Source organism: Hemitrygon akajei, chromosome 15 (genome assembly GCF_048418815.1).
Source record: "Hemitrygon akajei chromosome 15, sHemAka1.3, whole genome shotgun sequence".
NCBI classification, from domain to species: Eukaryota; Metazoa; Chordata; class Chondrichthyes; order Myliobatiformes; family Dasyatidae; genus Hemitrygon; species Hemitrygon akajei.
Window position 1 is genome coordinate 16,536,257 of NC_133138.1, and position 15,403 is coordinate 16,551,659.

Genomic DNA, 15,403 nt, shown 5'->3' on the forward strand with positions numbered 1-15,403 from the left:
CAACAGACAATATTACCATTCCAGCCATTATATAGTACATGCTCTTTGAAATGCTTCCAATCACATTCACTATGCCCATCACATAAATATCCTCCTTTAAGTAAGGAGTTTGATTCTGTGTATGGTTGTCCATACGTGGACTCTGCAAAACACTATTTGACTGAAGCATGATCTCCAAATTTTGTATTCAATTATTAATTGTAATACGTTAATTATAATATAAAACCACTCTCACCTGGTTTTCACAATTTAGGGTGAAGATCAAATCATTTGGATTCATAAGCTTACATGCATAGGCAATATATACTGCAGTTTCTTGTTTATCTCCTGTGAGGACCCAAGTCAATATGCCAGCTTTCTGAAGGGCTTCAATCGTGTCTGGCACACCATCCTGAAGACGATCTTCAATTCCTGTTGCACCTTTTGTTACAAAAGTACATAGATCAACTATTAAAAAATTTTCTTGACTAATTCCTTATCTGGCAACTAAATGACTTTATTGCACATGACAAAAATTGGACATTAGAGACGGGTGGGGGAAGGGAGGCCGAAAGGACTGAGAACACAATCTGACTCATGGGAAAGACCAGAGATGAGGCACGAGGTTGTGAGTGAAAAGCAGTGAGGAAGACTGAAGGAGTGAAGAGAACGCAGAGGCGGTCAGCGATGGCTCCCAGCAGAGATGATCAGCTGCCGGGCGATCAGTGCCGGATTGATAGGGTTTGGATCCAGTTTGGTGATCACTCTTTACAGAAGGACAGAGTTCGTGCAGCTGCTCTGCTCTTATGCAGACAAAAATGTTTCAGGTTTTCTGAGACTTAAGTGATTATTGGACTGTACATTAGTTTGGTTTCCTTCAGTTTTTTGATGTTTTCTTTCTTGTGGCTGATTAGCAGCTGGGTGATCTGTTAATTTCTTGTGTGTAAGGGGGGTTTGGTGCTACTGTCGCTGTTCTTTTCTATGAGTGAGGGGGTCGGAGACTGGTATTGTCACTGCTTTTCTTGTGAGTGATGAGGTCAGGACAGTTACTGCTGTTTTTCTGCAAGCGATGGGATGAGGGAATGTTATTGTTGCTGTTTTTTTGCAGCAGGGGAGGGGGGATTTTGGGTTCTGCAAGTTTTATTTTTTTCTTTCTTGTGCTGGGAGGTGGAGTTGATGTCTTTTCTTTCATGAACACACATAGTCTTTCTGTATTTAATAGCTATCTGGAGAAGACAATTATCAGAGTTGTATTGTACGTGAACACTTTGACAATAAAATGAACCTTTGAACCTTTGATAGAAAGAAAATAAAAGTCATTACATGATGTCACCAAGTGCTTCAGAACTATAACGTACTCTTTTGGCTGTGCATTCATTGTTCTGTAACAATACTACAAAATGGAAAATGTGACAGATCACAAACTTTGAAATGGAAAGGAGAAGAGGAAGAGAAATTGATTGTGCTATCATGGGAATCAGAAGCGATGTCTTTTTTCACCTACGAGACATTTACTTTATTCTTTGGGGGAGTTTAAATTTCAGGTATGATATTGATAGTAAGACAATTTAGAAAATTATCGACAAAGATAAATGAAAATGCTTTCACTTATAGGGCAGCTTTGATAATACTGCAATGTCCCCCAAAACTTATATGAGGTACATTTTAAACAAGTCACCATTGGGTCAATTTAAAAGCTGCAGCCAATTAGCTCAGTGAGGAATGACAAAGGGTAATAAAATAGGTGAGGAACTAGTTCACTTTTGGTGGCTGAAATTCTAAAAGAATTCTCCTGGTTTACTTCAAATTGTCATAGAATTATAGAACGCCACAGCACAGGAACAGGCTCTTCTACCCATCTGGCCCATGCCAAACTATTAATCGGCCTAGCTTCATTGACCTGCACCATGGCCATAGCCCTCCATCCCCTTCCCATCCATGTACCAATCTGAATTTCTCTTAAATTTTGAAATTGAGCCTATATCCACCACTTGCACTGGCAGCTCGTTCCACGCTTGTACCACCCTTTGAGTGAAGAAGCTCCCCCTCATGTTCCCGTTAAATATTTCACCTTTTACCCTTAAAGCATGACTTCTATTTCTAGTTTCACCCAACATCAGTGGAAAACGCCTGTTTGAATTTACCCTATCTATACCCCCTCATAATTTAATGCCAAAGAATCTTTTGAAACTCTCTGGAAGTTCAAGCAAGATCTGGTTTAAAGTCTTCAGTTTTAAGAAGGATCATTGATAATGTAACACTCTCAGAATGACACAAAGATGTCAGCCTAGATGCTCAAGTATCTGGATTAGGACCTGAACCTACATGAGCCAAGAAAATACAATGGATCTGTTATTGTCTGCTTTTCATGGTTAACTATGGATATAAACAATTTTCCCGTGTTAGATCCCACTAGATTCATTTTCAGATAAAACTATACTCTTGAGAAATTAGCCTGGACATCTTATGATTTCATGGCTTTTGATTTCCTGGCTGTTGGTCAAGCAGATACTGGTGTATTATGTCACACACCACATTCCTGCTCATTATTAACATAAATTGGAGCATCTGCATGCAATTTACAATCTTGAGCACTCTCAAAAAAAATTGACACCAATTATGGAAAGACTGCAGTAAGATGTCAAAGCAATAGGACAGCGATTCTGTTGCTTGGCACACAGCATTAGCCAGCTTCAGTTTGCAATACACTGGATAATGGAAACTTCCCCAGTTGCTCCATCACTGATTGCAGACTCTTTATACAATTCACATCACAAATTCATGCCAAGTTCCTTGCTCATTCCGTATCTTTCAGTGGCATGGGCTCTGTCATGGTGCGAGACTCAATCTATTCAGCCCATTGTTTAAGAGTACATAAACACACAGGAGACTGCTGTTTTCCTCATATTTTCCAGTGCTTCCAAGGCAAATGTTTATGTAGCTTGTGTGTGCGATCCCTATGGCAAGAGCGTCTTCAGAATATAGCATTTATCTTCACAATAAAACAGCTTCCTGATGGGAACTTTACATGCCCTGTCTCAGTAATTAATTCAATGCAAATTACTATAACACTTTTTCAACAGGCTTAACATACGGTAAAAAGGATGAAAATATTTGTAGTGCATTTTTGTGTATGCATGCTGTGATTCCTCCGGCTGGAAGAGATATGTGGTGTGCTTGGCTTTACAAGAACATAACATTCTCACAGACAGTTTGAAACAGAGTCTGTCAAATTAGAGTCTCAACTGTATGAGTACCGGCAAAGGGTCTCGGCCTGAAACGTCAACTGTACTCTTTTCCATAGATACTGCCTGGCCTACTGAGTTCCTCCAGTATTTTGTGTGTGTTGCTTGGATTTTCAGCACCTGCAGATTTTCTCTTGTTTGTATATGCACATTATAACTTGCTCATGGTTCTAAATGTCTTTCTGAAGAAATGTTATAGAAAGACAAATGTGGTATACGTTTGTCACAAACAGTCCCAAAATTTCACTTCCTGGCATCTCTGGGAGAAACAGATGTTGAAGAGGTGCAGGTGATTTGTTGACCATGCTGGCATATTGATGCTGTGGTAGCTGGAAGTGACTCATACTAACTTCAAAACTAGTTTATACTGTTGCATTTACTCTCATCCATTAGAACCAAATAATTGTGCAACATTGGCATTACGACTTAATATATGGACAGTCAAAGTTTAAATTTGGAATATCAGCTATTGTTTATCTCCCAAGGTCCCATTATTTAAAACTAAAGCATTTTCCCAGATTGCAAATCATTTTTCATTGGATTTGAGTGGATGTATGTCTGAGTTGATTAGAAGTCAGTTTTGCTTGATTAAGTACAATGAATAGGTGCCCTGATTTTTGTATATTAATGAAGAACAATCAAAATGATTGCTACTGAAACTGCAGAATTATTGTCACGTTCCACGACTAGCATAAAAATGATTGCATCAAATGGAATCATGATTATAAAGAAAATGCTAACTCAGCTGAAACTAAATCAGGCAATGCTTTTAAATTGAACAGCCTCAAAAACTTTTCTGTCAGTTTACTATTTGATGTATTACTTGGGAATAAATCAAAATGGCTATTATTAAAGAAAAAGAGAATACTCATTATGGAAAATAAAGGGGAATCAGATTGAAGCCTCATCTCTTTGAGAAGGACTCTTGTTAACTTTATCGGTTAATGCTGATTATTTTTAGCACCAAAAGTGTTCTGCTGATACAAAGACATCTGAGATTGATCTGAGCCATCTGGTTTGCACAATGAATTATTTCAATTTGGCAGCTCGTGGTGCCGATACGAGGTGTGAAAAGTAAAATAAAATCTCCATTTCTCTGAGCAAGTCCTTCACAATTCACCCAACATCTTGTGGTGAACTACATATACCTGTCTGGACATGCCCCCTGCTGACTGCTCCTGTGGCTCGTCCCACTGACCGTGGCTTCTCCCACAGACCCCGGTATAAAGGCGATTGAGGCCTGAGCCCGGCCCTCAGTCTCCAGGATGTAGTATGGTGGTCAATTGCTGCTTGTTCTTTCTTCCAGTAAATAAAAGCCGATATCTCGCCTTCACGTCTCAGAGAGAGTTATTGATGGCGCATCACATCTGTAAAGATGATTCTATTGCAGACTTTCAGATAACAGCTCAGTCATCTTGCTACTATACAGTGACCTAATTGCAAATGAAGCTCAAGACAAATCTGGTTTTAGAATATCTCACACATGGAAGGTTAAAAAAAAAATGTCAGTTACAGAAAAATCCCAATAAGGTGGAATTTATAATGTAGAGCACTGAAAACAAAACAGTAGAGGGGCAATTTTATCACGTACTACCATAAATCAAAATACTGCACAGCAGACAGATGCTAAGCTTTGATGGATGAATGTGCTATCATTTTGAGGAATGATTATTTATATTTCAGTTCATTTGTAGCTGGAAACTTGCCTTAAAGGGTCAGGCATTAAGTGTATAAGAACATAAGAAAACAGAAGTGAGAGTAAGCCATTTGGCCCATCAACACCACTTCATTATTCTATATCATCATGATTGATCTGCTCTAGGCCTGACTCGTGTCGGAACCCCATTGCCCTCAATTCAAGAATATATCTACCGGTACTTCCATTTTAATTACCTCCAATGATCTAGCCTTCAAAACCTTCCAATTTAAGATATTTTCTCCACAAACATCTTCACACCTTAGTTTTAAATGATGCCTCCTAATCTTGTAACTATGGCTATTGTTTAAAGTTCTTCAACCTGTGGAACCTCCAAGAGGACCACAACCTTGTCATTGGGTTTGGAGGCTTGCGTGCCTCAATGACCTGGAGAGCTATGCTGGAGTCAGGGCCTTGTGCTCTGGCTCTTGCGGTCACCATGCCAAACAGGTCAAAGGGTAGAGGCCAGATTAAGAATGATCCTCCAGGTTCTGGGGTTCAGCTCAGGGCAACAACACTGACTTGTCCGAAAACAGTTACTGAAACAACAATGAAAAATCCCTCCATATCTGTGTGCAACAGTATTCCCGAGTCTCCACACAGGACTTGCATGGCTCACAGTAGTGAAAACCAAGAGGAAGCCACTGACTGATGAAGGAAGCCCCAAACACCGCCTCGACAAAGACCAAAATTGCTATTTTGGAATGTACAACCATGTACAACACTGGAAAGCCAGCACAAGTAGCTGCAGAAAGGCATCATTACAACCTACATATACATAGCATTAGTGAAAGCCCTGGCACATGACAGAGAGCAACTCTGTCGAGAGTTGCCTTTCTGCACCATGACCCTTCGGAAGATCCTCCACATTTTCTGACCAAGAAATATCACCAACCACACCCTACTCTTTCGGTGTTATCAAGAGGATATGAGCACAGTCATCCTGACAAAATGTTGGAGATGAACTGGGCTTGTGATGAGAGACCAACTCGATCATCAAGATATCTCTTCACTGGACCCCTGAAGGGTAGAAGAAATACGGCAGACCATAGACAACTTATACTGTAGTGTAGAGGTAGAAATGAGGACCCTGAACCAGACCTGGTGCACAATATAGAAGATAGCCAAAGACAGGCAGAGATGGAAGACCTTAATTGCTGCCCTAAATGCCAGCGACATAATGGGCATCAAATAAGTAAGCAGTACCAGTGGAACTGCCTTAACATCCACCCTGTTATATTCTTAAACATATTTTAATAACCTTTATTCATCTTAACTCCAAACAATATAGATTTTTCTTTAGCCATTTGTTATGGGCTTTGGTAAAATTGTTTCCACTATCAGTACGGAATACATTTACTCATTTGATATGGACCAAAAGAAAGTCTTACTGAGGCATCTAATTCTGTAATGGTATCACAATGCTTTGACTGGCACACTGATATGGAAATAAAATCCTCAGAAAAGATTCTTGACTGGTCAGGATATGGAGGGATATAAGGAGGAGGCAGGGGATTGTAGCTGAGAGGAAAATTCGATCAGCCATGATGAAATGGCGGAACAGATTCGATGGGTCAAATGGCCTAATTCTGCTCCTGTATCTTATGGTCTTATGAAACCTAGAGATCCCGATTATGCTGGTAAATAACATTTCAATGAAATCCAGGATGCTTCAAAAAGCTGGGTATTCCCCCTGCAAGTGGAAGTGGTAACTATTGGGGCAACAGTAGGTGAGATTCCAGCGGGTGAATTTAGGCCACTAGGATTTGTCTCAATATCATATTTATATCTATCACTAGGACAATAAGCTGTTTACTATGATGCTTACCTGTGCTGTGCTTTACTACATACATTTTGAATTATATTTTATTAACTTATTTACAGTATAATATTTTGGTTTATATGCTGTGTGTGATATATATTGTGTGGCTGCATTGTGGTCTGGAGGAGTACTGTTTGATTTGGTTGTACACATCTACAGTCAGATGACAATAAACTTGAACTTGAACTTGAATTGAGTGTTTCTCAGACACTGTAACAGTGGCTAAAACAAACAGAAAAGATGTACCAAATTATTGTTCATATTTATCTAAGCATACAGTATAATCATAGAGATTACCTAATAACTTTAAATTTGTTTCCATTTGTAGTGCAGTTTCCATAATCAATGGTTCCTTACGGTCAATACTGGTCTCTGCTTCATGCCTTAAATTAGCCCATGTTTCATATTCACCATCAGTCAAGACCTAATCAAAAAGAACAAACAGAACAAAAAATTAGTACTAGAATATATATATCAAAATGAACTTAAGTTTAAATTACTTTTCCTTTTGACCAAAAAGTTACCATAAGACTATGAGTCCATAAGATAAAGGAGCAGAATTAGGCCATCGAGTCTGCTCCTCCATTTCATTATGGCTGATCCACTTTTCCTCTCAGCCCCAAACTTCTGCTTTCTCCCTGTATCCCTTCATGCCCTGACCAGTCAAGAATCTATCTTTAATATACATAAAGACTTGGCTTCCACAGCTGCCTGTGGCAAAAACTTGTACAGACGAAAGAACTTCCTCATTTCCATTCTAAAAGGACACCACTATATTCTGAGGTTTGTGTCCTCTGGTCTTAAAGACTCTCCCACCACAGGAAACATCCTCTCCACATTCACTCTATCAAGCCCTTTCACCATTTGAATTCACCCCTCGTTCTTCTGAATTCTAGTGAATACAGGCCCAGAGCTATCAGACACTCTTCATACGATATACCATCCGGGAATTTTGTTCTCGCCCACAGAATCTCCTGTCCGTTCCCCTAACTAACTCATCCCTTACCGCCACAGCTTGCCTCTTTCTCCCCCTGCTCACTTAAGTCTCCGAGGCAGACGCAGTGCCAGAGATCCGACCACCGTGACTTTCCTCTGTTAAGTCATCCCGCCCCTCCCCACACCAACAATATCCAAAGTGATATACCTCTCGTTGAGACAGATGGCCACCGGGGTACTCTGTACTGGTTCCTTAACCCCTTTCCTCTCCTGACTGTCACCCAGTTTCCTGTGTACTGCACCTTGGGTATAACTACCTCTCTATATGTCCTATCTATCACCCCTTCAGCCTCCCGAATGATCCGGAGTTCATCCAATTCCAGCACCAACTCCTTAACACGGTTTGTTAGAAGGTGCAGCTCTATATACTTCTCACAGCTGTAGTCGTCAGGATGCAGCAGTGTTATATCACATGACATGTGCATGTAGATATGAAATGTGTAGGGCAAATGGGCTGCTGATAGTCACATTCAGAAAAGCAGCTGTGACGGCACACTTACCCTCAGAGATGCAAGTGGTAGGGTACAAATTCAACTACTAAATGATTAGCCATTGGAGATCTGAAAGCTTTTATCTCAATCCTCGCACTTGGCACCTGCTGTTCTATTGGAGCTGAACAAGATGCATTATACATTATACAATAATCATTTGGAGTGCTAAGTTGTTTGACATGGAGCTGGGCCAACTGAGGATGACCGGGCCATGGTCAGATAGATAGTTCTGATCTTCTGAACCCTGTAGAGTGTTACATAAAATAAATATTTTTCTGTACAGAATATTGTCCGTGGCTTATGTATTGGCACAAGAACTAGGATTTGAAATCCAGAATGAATTGTGTTTTGCTAATCAGTGCAATGCAAACATGATTAAGATCATATGGAAAATCAGCCCTGTGATGAAATGAGTAATGTTGACTATGCCAAGTGAAATTGTTGTTTTCTATTGATACTTGGATTACAGGCACTGGAAACCAGAGATGGGAACAATTCAATCCACATCTCCCGTTCTTGATACGTCTTTAAGATTTTGCCTTCAATAATATTCCCTAGCATATTTTAAAGTGTTAATTTAGTAAAGTAGGATTTATGCTGAAAATGGTGCAATCACAGGCAATTAGCTTCCTAAATCACTATAAGACCATAAGAGATAGGAGCATAATTGTGCCTTTTGGCCCTTCGAGTCTGTTCTTCCATTCCATCATGGCTGGCTTATTATTCATTCTCCTGCCTTCTCCTGGTAACTTTCACCGTGATGAAATCCATTGGAAAAATACTTCAGAAATATACAAAAATATTTTCTATTCCTTAGAATAAGGTTAGTTTCTTAGTAAAGTAAACATTCCAAACCATATCTATTAGGTATTCTGGTGTCCAAAACGGCCACCTTAGGCTTTGGAACCTCCTTGAAGATCCAGAAACAACATAATTAATAGAAGCAATCACCTTCTCGTAGAAAGTGTGCTCACATGTAACAATTGTGGCATTCAACCAAGACTGAAAATGTTTGAAAAACATTTATCATGTCAAAATTGACTTGGCAGTACAACTACTTTTGTGGGCCAGGCCTGCTTCTAGTGAAATGTTCTTAAAAGCAGGGTGTAAAATCTAGAAATTAACTTGAATTGAATTTGCACTTAAAATGATAAAATTTTCTGCAGCAGTTACACCAAAAAAAAGTTGAATTGTATTTATAATAACAAAAGAATTGAGAAGAAACCATAGCCTCTACTTTCCAACAACATTGTCCCTTCATTCTTCTCTCATCTAGCACAGCACCACATTGACTCTCTCATGTCCATGGCTTTGTTGACTTGAACATCTCAACCAGGTAACCCCCATCTCTTGCCCATGCAACTCTGCACACATGTATTTAGTTTGGAAGACATTTTGCTGAATAACTTTAATATTTTCACCTACTACACCATGATCTGATGTTTATTGAAGAAGATATGCATAAATTTAGCATGCTGATACAGGAAGCAATAAGGAAATGGTAGTCCTTAGTGCAAGAGGTACGAGGCCCAAAACAGAGCTTAATTTAAGCAACCTGGGGTGCTGTCTACAGGAATAGAATACACTTGCTTTGTGAACTTCTAGAATTATTTACTATAGAGAACCATGACTCAGCAATTGATTATAGTCACAATTGTAATAAACAGACCACTAGATTATTCGTAAATTAAGGGGCATCAGGACCAAGGAAGAGAAAGGAGTTGACTCTGGATCAGAATAGCTACAATCTTATTGAAAAATGGAGCAGGTGTGAGGAATTGCATGGCTTACTTTAGCTCCCATTTCTTATCCTCTCATTATCATCCTCATGAGCTCAAATACCTCCCATTTTTTTTTCTACACCACTGACAACCTTTTACACTAATCTTATATGTTTACCTTTTATATACCTTTATACTTTATTCCCACCACATTCTTCTCAAATTCCATCCACCTAACTGCCTACCACTCACCTACTATGTGCTCAGGGCAATGGCAATTAACCTACCAATCCTCTGTCTTTGGGATAGGCAAGGAGAAAGGAACACCCTGAGGAAACTCACACAGTCACAGAGAGAACTGGCAAACTCCAACCGACAGTATCTGAATCCAGATCTCTGTTCTTGTGAGGCAGTGGTCTTACAAGCTGCAGCACTGTCACACAAAATTTGTTTAAGCTCTCAACTATTCCATTTAAGTTTATAGAACAATTCTCCACGGCTACTGTTGCCTCTTGAGTGACTTGCTTTTTTGTGAATTATGCATTGATGAACATTTCTCTCTATTGAAATAGACACAAGAGCCTGCACAGGATTATAGAGTCAGCCAGCTCTGCCTTTTGAACAACCCTCCCCACCATCAAGGACACCTGTAAGAGGCGAGTGCATCAAGAAGGCAGTGTTCACCACCAGTGAAATGCCCTCTTCTCATTACCAGCATTGACAATTTAGGAACAGATTCTTCCCCTCTACCATCATATTCTGGTCAACAAACCCCTAAAATCAGCATGACAGTCCTTATTTTGCATTATTTACAGTATTTACTTTTGTAGTTTATAGTAATTTTTATGTCTATTGCTGTTCCAAAGTACAAATTTCACATCATGGAAGTCAATGATAGTAAACCTGATTCTGATATTGAGATGGAGATTATGCCTGTTAAGATATTTGCAATGAAACCAATAAGGACTGATTAAACAAACGATATATAGGTGGCCCTCCTTATCCGCGGGTTCCGCATGCGCGGATTCAACCAACTGCAGATCAGGAAAACCCGGAAGTTCTTTCTCCAGCATTCGTTGCTTGAATATGTACAGATTATTTTTTCTTGTGATTATTCCCTAAACAATGCAGTATAACAACTATTTACATAGCATTTACATTGTATTAGGTATTATAAGTAATCTAGAAATGACTTAAAAGTACAGGCAGTCCCTGGGTTATGATTGAGTTCCGTTCCTGAGTCCGTCTTTATGTCGGATTTGAAGTCAGAACAGGCATATCTGGCATTACTTTGCGTCAGTTAGTCAAAAGTTTTTCTTTGTATATAGTACATATTTTACCTTTCTACACATATAAAACACTTAAGAAACATATGTATTTCAATAATTAAATCACTGCGTTGCTTAGTAATAACTGTAGCTTTCATCGGGGCAGGGCCTTTCACATGCTCCATTAAAATTGTTACGATCGTTGACCGACTGTAGCTTAACGCTTTTCCAATGACTGATGGCGTTTCACCTCTTTCCGGTTGCTTTTTTACTTCCACCTTATTTTCAATCGTGATTGTGATTATTTTCGTGAACAGAAACACTGCGGATTCAGAGCTGTGCCGGGTCCTAAAGAAAACCGCACTGAGACAGGTTAAATAAGGGACTTGAGCATCCGCATTTTTTGGTATCCGCGGGGGTCTCGGAACCAATCCCTCGCGGATAAGGCGGGCTGACTGTATATAAAACAGAGCATTTCCTAAATATGGTACTTATAGTGAAACAAGGTCATTGAGAATTTATAGTTTACCTTCTTTGCAATACAAAGTGTCCTCAGACCATTACTTGCATACTGATCCAGATGCTTTTGTGTTTTTTCAATTATATTTCTTTGCCGCTTTTGCTCTTCAATGTTATCTGGTAATTGAGAAAAAAATCAACTCAACCATGTTTGGCAGTGTTGACATTCACAACACAAATTGCAGCCTCAGTAAGAAAAAAAAACGTAACTCATAGAGCTCCATGCTTTCGTGCATTAGATGATCAAATTTCGATGAAATTAAAATGTGGATGACAAGTCAAAGACTACCCAGCCCTGTGATTTTCATGCTGGGTTTCTTCAGTACACATAATTTGTTTTGCATGCAAGGCCTGGACATGAGCAATAACTTTCAGCAATGTGCATTTCATACTGTATGTAGAAACCACTTCCGGGCTCTTAATTTAGAGAGCTCAATTCTATTTGTAATCCCAGGCTGGCATTGGGACCCAGACTCAGACAAGAGTCCCATTAAGATTCATTACTCAGCTTTCCTTTGTGTCGCTGAAAGTTCCTGGCCCATGCCTAAACAGACCATCATTTGAACAGACTACCATCTATCCGGTCACAAGTATTGATTTCCATACCCACTACCTTCTCTAGCAGCCCACCGATCAATGGACACCCCACATCTTCACCATTACAGGCTTTCTCGCTCTCACTCTGTTTGCCAACAGATAACCCTCACTCCAAGCCTTAATGTCTAATCCCTGATTCTACCTTCCCCTGGATTTCTCCATCCACGCACCACAAACTTCTAGCCCCAGACTCTTTCCAAGAGTTGCGCAACTTCCTTTGTGCTGTACTGGCTCAGGAGCTTGTAAAGTTCAATCAAAACAGTTAATAGTATATATGCAAACCAATGTATATATACGGTACCAAGTCATGTTTTAGAATACAATGTTTTGATAGCTTTGAATGACAAGTAACTAAGCTAACTCTGACTTAATTAACTGAAGTTTATTTTTCCCCAGGAAGCCAAAGTTTTTCTTTTGAGCCCCCATATTCTTCCTGGAAGTTTATGATCCTTGCCCACCAGACCATTTCCTACCATTTTTCTATTCTCCCTTCAGTATTCTTGCAGAGAGGGGTATGCTGTAGTGTTAGATCTGGCTTGCCCATAAGGCAAAGCAGACCCGGCGTTGAGATCAGTGGCAAGTGCAGCAGACAAAATAGTCATCACAAAATCAACTGAGAACATACAATTCTGCTATCATTTCCTAGTCTCTCTAAACCGAGCCAGAATCCTCTTGGTAGCTCCTCTCTTGAACCCTTCACAAAGTTTATATACGTATTTGTTTTACATCAACTTTCAATCTTCCCTCAACTCCTGAAAACTCACATCAATTCAACTCATGGGTCAGCCCATCCATCGCAAGAATCAGTTCAAAAAGCTTGAATGCTCTCCCACTAAAGACCCTTTCTTGGACTGACACTACATAACAGAACTCCAAATGAAGTGTCACCAAATGTCAGTCAGTTTGTGGCAACTCTTCTGTGAAGAAAATCCAACTGATTTCTTCCCCTCTAACTCGAGAGTTAATTGAGCTATACCGTGAGCTATATCACCTCTCAAATTAAGCAAAACTCATAAAGATCCAAGTCATTAAAATAGCAAAAATCAGCAGTATATGAAAAATTGAAAATCACCATGTGAAATAAACTTTAGAAGTCTCGATTCAGAAGTGCTACTTGCAGCATGAGTAAAGACAAAGAATAAGGGTGGACCCCTTTCGCCAAATTTCAATTTTACTAAGACTCAACTAAGGAAACAGCTCTCATGAGCTCTTCTGAAGGACAATTCTGTTAGGCATGGCACGATGGCTTTTGAAGGCCAGGAAATGATCAGATGGCTCCTTTCTTTATGTGACGACACCAGAAAGTCAAAGCATGGAAAGGAAAGAAATGATGACCATTAGGATGGGCAACAGCTTCTTCCCCCAGTCTCTGAAACTTCTGATCACCCTGCTACCACCCAGTACACATTATTTATGACCGCATCTGTAGCAGTACACTGTTGTATATTTAACTACATGTCATATATGCATTTTATGTCAATTAATTCATTTACAGGATACTTTTGTAACTGTTAATATTATTGTGTTAATATGATTTTAAGTGCCATATGTGATATATGTACTATGTTCTGCTCCTTGGTCCCTGAGCAACATTGTTTAATTTAGCTATATACATGCATATAGTTGAATGACAATGAAGTTGAAACTGAACATTCATTTACCTTTGTCCGGTTGCTCTAATAGCTCCATAATAACAGAATCTGCTCCCTTTGTGTACACAACAGTTTCTTTGGTTATGGGATGCTTAACTATTACAGACATTCTCTTACGTGTTGAATCAAATTTCAGGGTATGTAATAGTTCAAATGTCAGAAGATTTCCTTGAGGAAGCTTTAGAGTCACTTGGTCGGGAGTCCGGGACAGTAACGTGAAATCATAGGCTCGAGCAGCATACACAAGGGCCATCTCATCCGGGCTTTCAGCTTCATAGAAAATATTTTTATCAATTTCATCAATTATATTCACTTCTTCTCCTCCAATGTCACTATCAACCTCAGAATTTTCACGCAAATTATCAGTGCTATCCTCTCCAGAACCTATGTCATCGGTTGCACTCTCAGCACCATAGGAAGAAGTTGGACTAACTATGGAAGACAACAATGGTGTATTGCACAAACTCCCTGGCACATCAGGGCTGAGTTGACTGGCCGTGGAAATGGAAGTTTCATGTGATGTCTTAAGGCTTTGAAGTAGATGCTGCTGTTTTGTCATGGACAGTGTTGAAGATTTTGATGATGAAGAATTTAGAACCTAGAAACATGAAAACAACATCAGAAATCACCCTCTGCAAACATGAATTACTTTGATAATGATAAAATAGCCAGCCTCTATCATAGAAAACTGCATCAGCTAAAATAATTAGCATTTAATCTTTTATCCACAGGCCATGAAAATATAACAGCAGAATACACAGATCCACTTTCTCTTCTCTCACGCTGGAAAAATTACATGTTGGGAATTATAAATGTGTCTCAGTGGAATTGAATGTTACTCTTGATTGCTGGCATAAATCACACAATAAATTAGTAGTTGTACTTTTGAATTTTGGCTCAACAGAACACTATGTATCTATATATACACGCTTAAGCAGGACTCAAAATGTATACATATTTGGTGCTTTTAGAGTTTCTTGAAATCTTGATTCAGAGTACTTGTAATAATGCTCTGAAAATATCTGTTGATACAGGGCGATAACATAATGTTTAAGATTAGGAATAATTTGTTCTGAATATTTCAAGGAAATAAAACAAAAATCAAAAAATATACATCATAAAATTAATATATGGAGTACCCCCAATGCTTTAAATTAAGTAACTGCTGAAGTCAACAGCAACAAGCTAACAAAATAGAGAATTTAATTAATCATTTAATACTCTTGCACAATGGAAACAACCTCTATTATATTATAATTACTTTCCCCGAAACATGAGATACTCGAATTTGAATTTGAATTTATTTAAATCTTGCATCCATCCCACAATGTGAAGGAGTAAAAATCTTTGCTTTATGACTCCGTTGCAATGCACAGACATGGGAATTTATAGGTCGAATGGCCTGTAGAAAGAAGCT

General features: G+C 39.1%; 1 protein-coding gene across 1 annotated transcript in view; it reads right to left on the minus strand.

Moving 5' to 3' along the window:
* LOC140739190 (phospholipid-transporting ATPase VB-like) overlaps window positions 1-15,403 on the minus strand; it is a 293,630-nt gene that overhangs the window by 22,467 nt on the left and 255,760 nt on the right. The window contains exons 14-17 of the mRNA XM_073067239.1: window positions 13,996-14,584; window positions 11,748-11,854; window positions 7,040-7,166; window positions 236-420 (exon numbers count right to left, since the gene is read on the minus strand). Of these exons, the coding sequence (XP_072923340.1) occupies window positions 236-420; window positions 7,040-7,166; window positions 11,748-11,854; window positions 13,996-14,584 (1,008 nt within the window). The remainder of the gene's footprint in view (window positions 1-235; window positions 421-7,039; window positions 7,167-11,747; window positions 11,855-13,995; window positions 14,585-15,403) is intronic.